At 35.8% G+C, this 13,428-nt stretch overlaps 1 protein-coding gene across 1 annotated transcript in view; it reads right to left on the reverse strand.

The window, feature by feature from the left end:
- NEGR1 (neuronal growth regulator 1) overlaps positions 1–13,075 on the reverse strand; it is an 844,643-nt gene extending 831,568 nt beyond the window's left edge. Inside the window, exon 1 of the mRNA XM_004763022.2 lies at positions 12,729–13,075. Within this exon, the coding sequence (XP_004763079.1) occupies positions 12,729–12,904 (176 nt within the window). The 5' untranslated portion in view covers positions 12,905–13,075. The remainder of the gene's footprint in view (positions 1–12,728) is intronic.
- Positions 13,076–13,428: the final 353 nt, after the last annotated feature.

Here is a 13,428-nt window from a genome sequence, read left to right on the forward strand (position 1 = left end):
ATATTTATTAAATATATTCCATGCAAATAGCAATATGCAAAGTTCTCTGAAGGATTTGCAATAATATAAGTAAATGATGTTAAATAAGACAGTAGCTGTTAAATTTCTTTGCAGGCTCAAACATTTAACAGTCTACCATAATGTAAAGCTGATGGAATAAACACTATAAAATGGAATGTGCAGAAATTCAGAATTCAGAGAAGGAAGAGTTAGAACGGGTCTAGAGAGGTTGAAAATGTTCTTGAATTATATAAGACAAAAATAGAACTTTATTTTGGGAAATCTTTGGATAGACAAAAAACAAGTCAATATGAAACTCTCCTCTTGGGTACACATTTTAAAATCTGCAGAAGGTGGACACTAAAGCACAGTAAAGAAGATGCTTCAATTACATACCATCAGATTAAAAACAAGTTTTCATTCAATTAGACTATAAACTACATATACTCCTTCTATCAATTAGCAAAAAAGGGCAAACTATGTAGTTCCAATATGTTTCATTTTATCCACTGACTACAATTAACCATATGATTCAGTAACATGATTGACATGTTCAATGAAATTAGAATAAAAACATCTTTTAGAGGTCCTCAAATCTCTTTGATCTTCCCATCTAGTTTGGGAAATAATGGTGCCCAACAAATCTCAGGCTGCCTAATCCTTTCCAAGGGAGGGTTAAATCAACCTGGTACAGATGTTTGGAGTTATGCCAGAATGAGTATTCCAATGATTTAATTGGAAAGTTGGAATAATACAGCAAGGAACTACTGCTGCTTCTTTTTGTCAAAATGCTCCAAGAAATATTACAACTTCTAAAAAATGATGAGCATGGGTCTTGGAGACACACACGCCAGGATCAAGTCCTGGACTGTATTAAAGTTAAAAACTAAATAAATATAAAAAAATTAAACAAATACAAAAATAAAGTTATTCACCTATGAATTTGTTTCTTCACTTACAAAGTAGAAAAATTATAGGCTGTTATGAGGATTCAATAAAATAGGCAATGGATAATGCCTAGCTTTAAATGATAGTCAAAAGCTGTTCATTTTTTTCTCTTGTATTATCAGTAGCTTCTAATAATTAGGGATGAAATCATTATTGGATGAGAGATTTTATTTCATAATATTTATAGTTCTAAGAATTCACTCTTTTCCAATCTAATAAATGCTTGACTATGTAATATATGCTATGTATTTAATCTCATTTAAAATAATCTCACATTTTTCCTCAAACATATAACACACCTTGATTTTTTTTTAATCATTACTGACTTAACAGTAGGTAAAATATGGCTGGTGCTCAACAAATTTTTAGTAACTGAATAAGCAATAAATTTATCAACCATTTTGATCTTTTTCTTAGGGAGAGACACAAGATAGAAGAAATGCCATGGGGCTTGGGAAAAAGGGACCTAGATTTCAATTCTGGCTCAGCTGCTACCCATTTTACCTGCGGCAGGTTAACTCATTTTTCTAAGCCTGAATTTATTTGGCGATAAAACTGGGAAAGCAGTAACTTACTGCATATATTGTTGAGAAAGTACGTCATATAGACACTCAGTAACTGTTAGTTGAATCTGAATCATGATGATGATGGCTTCGTCATGATTACGAACCTAAATCATTCTGCTGTGCATTTGGCAAACATGCAAAATTAAAGCAAGCATTCATATTTTCTGAGCTTCTCCTGAGTTTATTGTGTATGGATAAAATGGTGATATATATGGAAAGTTCTTGCCCATACAGATTGCTTCTGAACTGTGATGCCTTCAGCATACATACAGATGACCTAAAAAATCACAAGAGCATATCTAATCCTGAATAATTATTTGCTACCCCAACTAGAATACTTTTTTCTGACTTTTTTTTTAAATTCTCACTCTCCTATTGCTATTCCAATGTTGTCACCAGTTATCATTTCTTTTCTCCTAAACTTTCACAAACGTTAATCTTCACCCTCTAACTATTCCATTCTCATCACATGTACTTTCTAACCTTTCATTTCTTCTCTCTGTCTCTTTTCATTTCTCCCTCTGTTCTCAACGTCACATCTGACCACCCAATTACAGTGATTTCTTCCTCCCGTTAAGTGAGTCAAATCACTCACCTGTTGAGTATAAAATTTGTGGTTTCCTGCTATCGAGTGCTCCGGGTCTGCACCCTGATAATTGGGAAGCCTCTTTTGGTATGTTTCACTTCCAGATTTGAGTTGCATTTGCTTATGGGGCTCAACAACAAAAATACAAGTATGTCCATTAAACAGAATCTCTAAAATACAAAATGTCAAGAGTTTAGCTAAACCACTCCAGGCTATCCCTGCCTACACATCCATTCCATGAGGCCAAGTGGCACTCAGGAATCTTGAACTGACTGACACTATAGCCCCTTCACTCGTGCATCTCCAGAAGAGTCATAAGCAAATCCAAGTTCCTGATATGACTTACCCAGCAGTCCCTGTGAGCAACATTCTCTTCCTGTCTCCCCTTGTGTATCTTCTCCTTCTGGGAGCCTAAGATAAAACTCTGCTCTTTTTGGTTAGAATTGACCAATAGGCTCTGAACCAAGGAACCCCCAAACCCTCCACCCATTGACCCTCATTAAGGCATGTACTCCAGGTGTGGCTGAACTCTTTGCCTGGACTTCCCATGTGGCCCCTGGAGTGTGCCATGTGTCTCCTCCAGGATCTGTGAGTAACAAACTCCTCTATTTCCATTTCTCCTTGTTTTTTTGTTTTGTTTTTCTTGTTCAACCACAGATCACTACCTGATATCCTGGTGTTCTATTTAACAAATGATATTTTAACAAAATCACAGCAAAAATATACATTCAACAGATACTGTACAATTGGTTCACAAATAATTGAAGTGATGATTTAAAAATCATATCAGTAAGTAAACACTGCCATAAATTTCAGATTAAGATTAAGAAAAGCAACATAAAATGATTTGCTAATATAAATGTAGTACTTAGTATGTGGTAAGTATACTGTGGTAACATTTTACATGTACTATCTCATGTAATCCATGTAGTTCTGTTAGGAACATACTAATCGAGAATAAGGTATTTGTTCAAGGTCATGTAGCTAGTTAGTAATGAGAGAAGTAGGAATTCAAATTCTCAACATGTCAAAGCATGACAGGTTTCAATGCAACTAAACAATTACAAAAGAAGATAAACATTATACATAAGCAAAAATAACATTTTATATCTATTATTTCCCATTAATGATGTATGAGAAAAAAATTTATCATTGACATATGCTCAATAAGACAGGGAAGCAATTATTCAAAGATTTATATATAATTTCCTGTTGTGAAAATACTCCAAAAAATTAGCCCCTGATCCCACTGTAGGTCAAAGTCCAAAGTTACTAGCTATCTTTTAAAGTAAACATAAACGAACTAGTAACTTGGAAGGAAGACATATAGTTGAATGCAAAATATAATTTTAGAGCTTCAGTTTGTATAACATACATTTCTTCATCATGGGAAAGGTGTAGATTTGGGATTATTCCAATTATTTAATGAATTATATGAAACAAAATTTATTCATTTTCATGGGAATTAGTTTATTATATTCTTTTAAATACAAATATTATTTTATTATTAATTCATTTTTATTGTTTTATTGTATTATTCAGTTTTATTGTACAAATTATGGGCTTAATTTTGTCATCCCAGTGATGTGAAATTTTAGATAGTTTGATCAGAAGTCACTCACATAACACACTTTCCCCCTTCATCCCTCTTTTCCTCCCCTTGCCTCTTCTTCTTTCTCACCTTCAATTCCTTCATACAACATTCAGATTTTGAGCACTAAAAATTGTGTCAAGCAATGTTAGGCAGTAGAGATGCCATCAATCCCACTGACCAATTACAAGATATTAATCGAAAACAGGTTGCTTATAAACCAAACATATCTAAAGATGTTCTCCTATAAGAAATATGTTATCTGTAAGATGAAGAAAACATTATGATTCCTTTGATTTATTCATTTAATATCTTGATACAATAGTATATAATGTTATTGCAGAGAATATACAAACAATACACTTGCTTTCTGATTACAGCAATTCTGTTCGCAATGTCTCTTAAATCCTTTTAATATCTCTAAATTTAATTCAGTTGCATAAGGGGAAAGGGGTTTCTGAAGACAACTAAACACATTTTTCCATGGCCCTTTTATTTTTATTTTTTTTTGCATGTTTAATGTCTTTTTTTAAATAAATTTATTTATTTTTTTTAATAAACATATAATGTATTTTTATCCCCGGGGTATAGGTCTGTGAATCACCAGGTTTACACATTTCACAGCACTCATCATAGCACATACCCTCCCCAATGTCCATATCCCCACCACCCTCTCCCGTCCCCCCTCCCCCCATGGCCCTTTTAAATCACCCAAAACGTTTCACTACTTTATGGCAATAGCTATAGCTTTAAAGAAACCCTATCTTGTAGCATCAGTTTGGGCACTGGACCTGTGTCCAAACAACTTAGTGAAATTCACTAAAGAACAATTTAGTTCTGGACCAAAAAGGGTTATAAACATCTTCCTTAAATTGAACAAATTACCAGCTATCTGGAAAGTATAATGCACTGGCTACTGTTCAAAAGAACAGCACTTAATGCTGGCAACACCGCTAAATTCCTCCTTTCCTATATTCCCCTTTTCCTAGAGAAAGTGATTAAAAGACCAATTCCCATGCCAACTGGTTGCTTATGAGCATCAAAGGTCCTCTGTCAGGATTCAGAACTTGATATGGCTTAGAAACCACTATGCTAATAGATAACCTCTTCAACATTATAAATTAAAGCCATATGACCACATTAAAATTCTATGCGCTAGTATCAATACCCTGTGGTTTATAAAGTACTGTTGACCTGCCTCTGGGAGATGGTTGGAATGATACAAAAGTTCTGCTCAGGTTTGAGGCATATAGTTACTCTTCAAATGAGAATGATTTGTCCATAGCAAATAGCCATTTCTCTCTACCTCTGTATCTTTATTGATTTGATTTAATTGAAATTTTAGGAAAAAGGAAGAAGAGGCTCATGAGTTCAGGTAGAAACAAAAAATGTTAGAGGTCACAATAGACCTATTACTATTTTGAACTGTTCCTCTTATTTGATTAGAACTGCAAATGGCAAAAGCCTTACTATATAACTTAAAATCTTTGATCTTCTTAAAATTATAACTACAACTTTAAATCTTATAACCATACCATTGCATTTTAAACTTACCCTGCTGAAACCCTCAGTAAGCAAAACATCTAAAATCTTGGCACAGCATGTGTATGCGTGCACAGGTGCACACATACACATAGAAGTTTTCTCAAACAGTACTCACCTTCTACTCTACATAGTACATTTAATTAAAAAAAAAAGATACCTTTAGTATCCAGTACATTTCTTCAAGATCCACCAGTAGGCTGTGTCTTACACTGAATGATTCCAATATATCTGTCTTAACCTGCTGGGATTTCTGCAGCAATCACTTAAGACAGACACTTGTGATATATAGATATTCAATATATTTAATTACTATATACTTATACTTATATAGTGATTATACTTATATAATAAACTTAATCACTATAAATATGCAGACCCAACAAAGTATTAAATATACTACAATTATTAAAATGTGAAATAATTAATAAACTAAAACACAAACACATTTATCCCCCCACTTATCCTTCTACGGAGTCATTAATTTAAAAAATAGTAGATGCTAGCCTAATATATGTAAGGTTTGGTGTTAAGGCCCTAGAAAGAGTTATAGTGCTTACACACCCAGCTGGTTTGTCAATTAAAATGAACATAGCAGAAAACAGAAAGTACACTTTAACAAAACACCAAAGAACTTTTTCGTATTATTAAATTTCTTCACTATCTTTCAAATGATATTACATTTTTAGATAAGGGGACTAATTAAAATCCAATTTGATAATGAGTATGACCATGTACGAAAATCCTAAATTTTACTCTCTAGGAGATGGGAAGTTCTTGTTTCCACTGGTGCATCTGAAACACATAAAATACCTGACAAAAGAGCATGTGACCCAATTTTAAAATCCCTTTACAAAAGCAAAAAGGCAGCTAATACGATGCATCTAGGAAAGAAAGAGCAATAAATTTTATTTTCTTCCTATACATGGAAAGCATCTATGACAATCTATAATGAATCAGCAAACCTTTGAAAAGGATGGCATGGCAGAGATCATTAAGTCCAACTTCCCTCCCAATTCAGAAATCCTTTCTTGAACATCCTTGAGAGAGGCTCTCACTTCATTAATGATGGTTTTTAAATTACCATCTTTCTTTCAAAAGCAGGGAGAAATACACCAAAAGTAGACTATACCTACATAAGTGCCTTTAGAAAGTATTTTGAAGAAGTTAAAGGAAGGATGCCAAATGATCTAATACTCAGTTAGCAAGGGGAAAAAACCAAAAACCAAAACAAACAAAAAAAACCCTTCAGCTCTTCTTTGTACATTTCATGATGTCTACAATGTCTTAATTTATGTCATGCTGAATATGATATACAAGTGATTTGATTTCTAATCAGAAGACTCAAATGGCTTGAAAGACTAATTCCTACAGTAGTCAAACACCAGAATCATGGGCATTGTTATGACCATATACTTGAAAAGAAACTGGAAATTTTTATTAGTTCCTCAGGTATTAAGCTACATAAAAGAAGAAAGGCCTTTAATTCCTATTGATTTCAATAGGCAAGTCGGTAGGAATTATCTCAGCATTTTGATCCCATATCCACAAACAGTTTAGCCCTCCTTTACTTTCACTCAGTAAAAAAAAAAAAAAAAGATATGGAATTACCGAGTCTTGCCAATATTTATAATATTTATTAATCAATGTCTTTATTTTCCCACCCTCAACAACATTATTTCCTCAAATATTAATCAGCATATATTTAATTAAATATTTACATATTTGGTTTATTATTCTCATTATAATCTGGGTGTGGGAAAATAAATCCATCTTTTTTCTTTGTAATATGCCCCAATGTCATTATGGTTTAACTTCTATGCATGTCTCCCTCAACAGCTATTATACCCAGTGCTGGTAAGCAACATTTATGGTGCCATGGGCAAAGCAGTCATTTAATCAAATATAATTAAAATCACTGAAATTATTACCTTTCACTATATATCAATCAAGTTTCCACCAGCAAAACTTAAAACATTCTGAACATTTAAAACAGGAAATGTAATGAAAGAAATTGATTGCAAAGTGTGTAGAACTGAGAAGCTGTATAGATAATGGTAAGACAACCCACGAGTTCAAACAGCAGGAAGCCACTACTATTCCTAGGAGAGAAGAACAAAGAGATGAGAGCGTAAACAGAAGCCCAAGAGCCAGTTATCTGGTAGATGATGGAGAATGGAGGTCCAAATGGGAGATGGGAGACACTGCTGGACACTGTCCAAAGCCATGAAGAAGGGGAGAAACACTGTGGAGTCACACTCTTCATATACCTTCCCTTCTTCCAAAATTACCCTCCATTGGGCAACTGCACAATATGAAGACAGATGACGATGGCTGCCTGGGAAATGCAGGCTCAGGGATTAGCTCTGCCCTCTATCTCCACTAGCACAGGGTACAGAATGAAAGTTGGACTGTTCAATCAGGTCCAGAACTGTCACAAACAAAGTGTGAACCTTTCCCTAAGTTCTTCGGAAGTCAGGTATTACAGAATTAACTTATTCCATGGAGCTGTTCAATTGCAAAGCCAATCTACTGAAAATAAGTACTTCATTAACAAGAATGTGTTCAAAGATTTACACAATCACATAGGTTTATCAACTCTTCTAAACAAAAAAGGCTGGGCAAAATAAATCTATCTAGAAAACTTTAAAATAACTATACTGTCCTTTAACATAACAGATATACCAAGAAATATGTCATGCTAATTGAACAGCATTGCAAATCATTACAGGTAATGGTGTAGCATTTTATTCAGTATTCTAGAACACATTTTTTCCAAAATGACACACTAGGATAATCTATTTCCCTTTCTATTTTGAAGAAGGGAAAAAAATTCAGAATTTTAAATATATTTGTCCAACACTACTGAATAAACATTTAGGTCTTTAAATAATGCTTTAATGTTCTAAATTGAAAATGCTTATGTAGTTAAACAATGTATTTGAAATATGTATTGCATCAATGTGCAAGAATGACTCAACAATGTGAGACAATCTGATGATACCTAAAAGGACAGCACAATTGATTTCTACTGCTATAGGTAATTCTGCAGTCTCATGAATAAATCCTTTACTTTCTTATAACCAATAGCAAGCATTTCAAAACAAAACTAATTAATGTAGTCTAATCAAAATGCCAATGTTTCAGACAAATAGTTCTGAAAAGTGATAAATACTCATCATACCCACTTATAAATCTACTTGAGAAAGTTTTGTGGCTTCCAATAAAAATATCTTCTATGGAAATGTGCTCTATATTCTCTGTTGTAAGCAAAAATCATCCCTTTTATTACAATATTATATTGGGATTTCATATATAACTTCCATTCAAACCTACTATATTAAAATGACAGAGTTGTGTTTAACTTTGCTAAGGTAAAAGAAGATATCACATTTAAGAAAAGAATCTCTTCCTTTCTTTGATTAAAGCATGACAAGTAGAGAAAAGGATTTTTTGAATTCATATCAGGAAGGCGGCTTAAAATGTACAAAAATCATACCTAAGAGCTGAGGTAGGAACAGACTGAAAGAATTAGCTTAAAAATGACGTGTTTAAAAAATGTTCAGTCACTAAGAGGATATAAATGAGGATGTTCCTTGTATTGTTTCCAAAGAATATTAAACATTTTGGACATGTTAACAAAACTGTGTTTGTTCATATGATAAGAATAAAAAACTGTCTCACATTAAAGTGACTGCAAAACTATATTTTAAAAATCATCTAAAATTTACATATTGATCCAGAGCCCTGTTATGTTTCCCCTGATTCTCCAGGTCTAGAAACAGAGGGTCCTAAAATGTGACGAATGTGGTTCTAGCATCTTCTGGTCTTTGCTATGTCACATCAAGAAAAACATTAACTCCTATCTTCCATGTACTACAACATGCAATTTGAAGATTGGAGAAAAAGTTAATTTCTCCATAGGCAGATTAATAAATTTAGTTTCGTATAAACTACTAATATGAATTAAACATAGAGCAATTGAAGTCAATATTTAATAAGTTAATGAAAACATTAATTTGTGTCTGTAGCAAATTTCAATGTATTCTAAGACATACATGCATGTACTGAAATCCAAAGTTTAAGTAAAGGCGGTACCAAAGGTTCTGTATTGAAAAGATGCATCATTAAAACTCTATCAGGAAGGTCCAAATAGCTCAAGTGAATCCTTCAGAGATTTATCAGTGAATAACATTATTAGAAGTAAGGGAAATTTTGACACTTAATATATTGCTTCACTAACTTTAAAAGCAAAATTAAAATGATAAGAATGCTGTAGTTATTAAAAGAAGTTTCATTGTAAGTCCACAATTTAAGCTAAACAGAGAAGATGATTTGTAAAATGATAGTTATAGTTAGTAGATCACAGAATGATTTCCCTGTTGTATTATAATGCCACTTAAGGAAAGTTTTGTTTTCCCTGATTTTTTTTTTCTCTAAAACAGACATTCTGGCATTTAGGAGATAGAAATGTATCATTTGACCTTTACACTTCTATTTCATTAATGCAACCACAAGCAACAGAGTCACTGACTGACATGTTTGCACTTTCAGGCCTTTAGCTCTTAAAGTTATTTGATAGCTGTTATGCCACTATTTGTTCTTTCTTAGAGACACTTTGAGGAATGTTTTACATTAAAAACAGAGCATATTGGGTAAAGTTTAATAAATGATATCATGTAATTTCAGTAAAATGTTCTCTTGAGCACTAGATTTTTGTACTTTGATGGGAGGGGGTGTATGTTTGAAGGCAAATTTTGTTTTGTTTTGTTTCCTAATGAATTAGAGAGCAACATCAAATATGATTCTAAATCTCCAATGTAAAAACATAAAATATAACTGTGACGTTACTTTTGATGAAAAATGTGACACCTGACTTACATACTCAATTGACAGTCCTTAAGCTCTGTCTGCATTGGTACGAACAGAGCAAATACCAGATGCAGAAGGAAGAGTCAAGAAAAATAAATGATAGAATTGAACAATTTTTAACAGAGAATTTCTCATAAACGCATATATTAAACTAGTTTAAAAAAACCTACAGACAATGTAAAAAGGTAAAAAGTGAGATACTCCCTAGAGAATTACAGAATTATTATAAGCGAATTACTTTGGGTAAAAAGTAATGTAGATCAGACTTCTGTTTCATAGGACAAGAAACTATTGTGGTTATTGAAAAAATAAACACTGTAATTGGTAGAAACATCACTTAAAAGAGACAGAGATTTTATTCTTTTTAAAAAGTTTAAGAGTCAAAATCTCCCTCATTAAGATATTACAAAAGTCAGGATAGAGCATCTCAAAGGATGTGTTACAGTGTACACAAGTAAACAAGGGCTGCACCAAAGCAACAACACTGGAAGGATACTGCCCCAACTAGCTAGAGAAGCTTCAGCAGTCTAACCAATGAGAGAACTAAACCTAGGTCTCCTAGAAGCAGAATGCACTTTCAGATATTTTAATTAGCTATAGCAGGTATTAGATTCATTAGAAACAAAATGCCAAGATATCTCACCCAAGACAAGTAGTGTAACAAACCCTTTAGGTTGAAAATGTTCACACTCATTACAAATAAGTAATATGCTGCCACACACACATAGATTGCAGCTCCTATGATCTGTGTTTGCAGCCTCTCAAGGTAGTGCTTCATGCTCACCACTGTTGTTCAAACTTCCAAAACAAACTTAATATAAAGAACATAAATGGGGGTTTTATTTATATCCTCTATGTGACATAGAGTTCATAGCTTTCACCAGCAATGAAAAGGCATTTACTAAGTTAAAACAGATTTTATGTTACTTTTGTATACATTCAGTGGCATTCTGTATTTACAGCATCATAGATAACATATTATGAAAGCATATTAGTCATTAGTGGATATCAGAAATTATAATAGTATGCCAAGTGAATTCGGAGTCCTAAGCGTGTTTCAGAAGGTGTAAAACATATACCACACCCAGATCCCAGATCGTTAAATTTAAGATATGTTGCACAATTCAAACAGAAACCTATCCCACACTCTGTCACCTTAGACATGCCGTGTATACTGATTTTGTGCATCCACACTTACAAGCCAACTACCACCCAGTGGAGAGAAAGGAGATCTTTCAGGGAGATTTGAAGTGTACGTCAGCTGGGGGTGTCAGGGGGAGAAGGTAGGGAGATGGGAAATGAAGGAATAAGAATGTTTAGCCTTGTTTAGATCTAAGCACTGCTGATCATCAATTCCTATTTTCACAAGAGAGAAAAAAAAAGCAGCTCACTCTACAGTGTTGCTCAGGGGTAAAATCAGGCTGTGGATGTTCACTAATGACAAAACATTTCAGTGCTCAAGCTTAGGGAAAAGAAGAGAGGAAGGGAGAGTAAGAAAAAGAAGTAAAAGTGAACATGAAGGAGGGAGGAAGGAGAGGAGGAAGAAGGGATCAAGAGACACAGAGCGATGGGGGGGCATGTGTACACATGTGTGAGTGACCGTGTGGGGAACAGTGAAGGAGTGTGTGCCTTTTAGACCGTGAAAGAGAATGTGAATATGAAAGTGGTTGTTAGAGCATGGAAGTGCCAGTGTGTGTGAGGATGTGAAAGAGAGTATGGGAGTGAGTGTGTTGAAGGGAAAGAGGTTTGTGAGTGTGAGAAAATGGTAACTGGAAGGGTTCAGAGGGAACATGCATGTGTGTGTGACGGTGATGGGAAAGGAATGGGGAGAGGGATGGGAAATGTGACTCAAAAAAGGGAAGACAAGATCACAGAATAGGGACATGAGCGAGGAAGAGAAAGAAGGAATGGGGAGAGGTGATGCGTGGAGGAAAGGGGGGCTACACTGGATCAGATATCACTGTGGTGAAGATAAACAGGAGGAGAAAATAAGAGAAAAGGCAGGAAAGATTACAGAGAAAACAGGAAAAGGATGAAAACAGGCAACAGAGGAAAAGGAGAGTAAGAAGGAACTGGGAAAACAGGAAAAGAAAATGAGGAGGCGAAAAAAGAAGCGAGGAAACAATCAGTGGAAGGAAAGAAAGCTGAAGACAGAGAAACTGAGCCTAAGTGTCCAAGTGAAAGGGAAAATAAATGGGAGCAGGGAGCCAGCAGTTTGCAAAAGTCGCTTAGGCTAGCGTAAAATAGACCTGATAAACTTGTCAGACTCTCCAAGAGTACCCCATGACAGTAAAACACAGACCTTGTGAAATGAGTTTCAAAGTGGCACCTGCCCCTCCTAAACCTCACTCCTCACTCATCCCCGGACTACTTGGCGATCCGGCAAAGTGCTTTAGCATCACGCGTCCAGCTTGCTACCTGCCCCAGTGTAAAGGGGCCAGGCTCCAGGCAGATCCAGCACCTGGATTTCTTGAGAGGTGTGTGTGTGTGTGTGTGTTTATGGTGATCACCATCAGCATTATTACTCAGTGTTTAAAAAAAAAAAAAAAAAAAGCAAGAAGGGTGGAAAGAGAGACAGAAAGAAAGACTGAGACAAGTACGAAAAGCACGCCGTTCCTCCTACCTAAGCACCGCCGTGTCCCCTTTTCTGACCATCATGTTGTCCACGGCCGCCCAGGGGAAGTCCACACTCTGTCCAGCCGGGAGGCAGGAGGGTAGCAGGCAGCACAGGCTGAGGAGCACCGCCGCCAGCCACTGGTTCGAGCAACAAGCACCCTGCACCAACAGCATCATGTCCATCCCTGCTAGGGCTGCTCACTCTCCAGCAGCTTTCAGCTCGCACTCCCCCACCCCCTGGTGCTGGCGAGTCTTCCCGGGAACCAGGCGGCGCGCCACAGGATTTTTTTTTTCTTTTTTTTTTCCCTTTTTTCCCCTTTTTTCTTTTTTTTTTTCTTTTTTAGTGTTTTTTTTTGGGGGGTGGGGTGGGTGGGTGGGTTTCTTTTCTTTCTTTCTTTTTTTCTTTCCCTTCTAGTTGTTGGCTGTTGTTTCTCTCTCTCTCTCTCTCTCTCTTTTTTTTTTTTTTTTTTGCCTCCCCTCCTCCTTCTCTTCGCTTTCCCTCCCTCCCTCCCCTCCCACCCCCTGGCACCACGCTACACCTCCTCTCGGTTGCGTTTGGCCGAGTCCGGAGTGAGTCTAATTCTCGGGCGGCTCGCACACCATCTAGCGAGGAGGCGAGCGCGCCGGCGAGTGAGGGAGGAGGCGCGGCGGCGGCGGCGGAGGCAGGGCGAGCGGCGGCGGCGGGCGGCTGCAATCGCAGCAGCAGC

The sequence above is a fragment of the Mustela putorius genome, unplaced genomic scaffold (genome assembly GCF_011764305.1).
Source record: "Mustela putorius furo isolate JIRA1106 unplaced genomic scaffold, ASM1176430v1.1 tig00003853_pilon_pilon_pilon, whole genome shotgun sequence".
Taxonomy (NCBI): domain Eukaryota; kingdom Metazoa; phylum Chordata; class Mammalia; order Carnivora; family Mustelidae; genus Mustela; species Mustela putorius.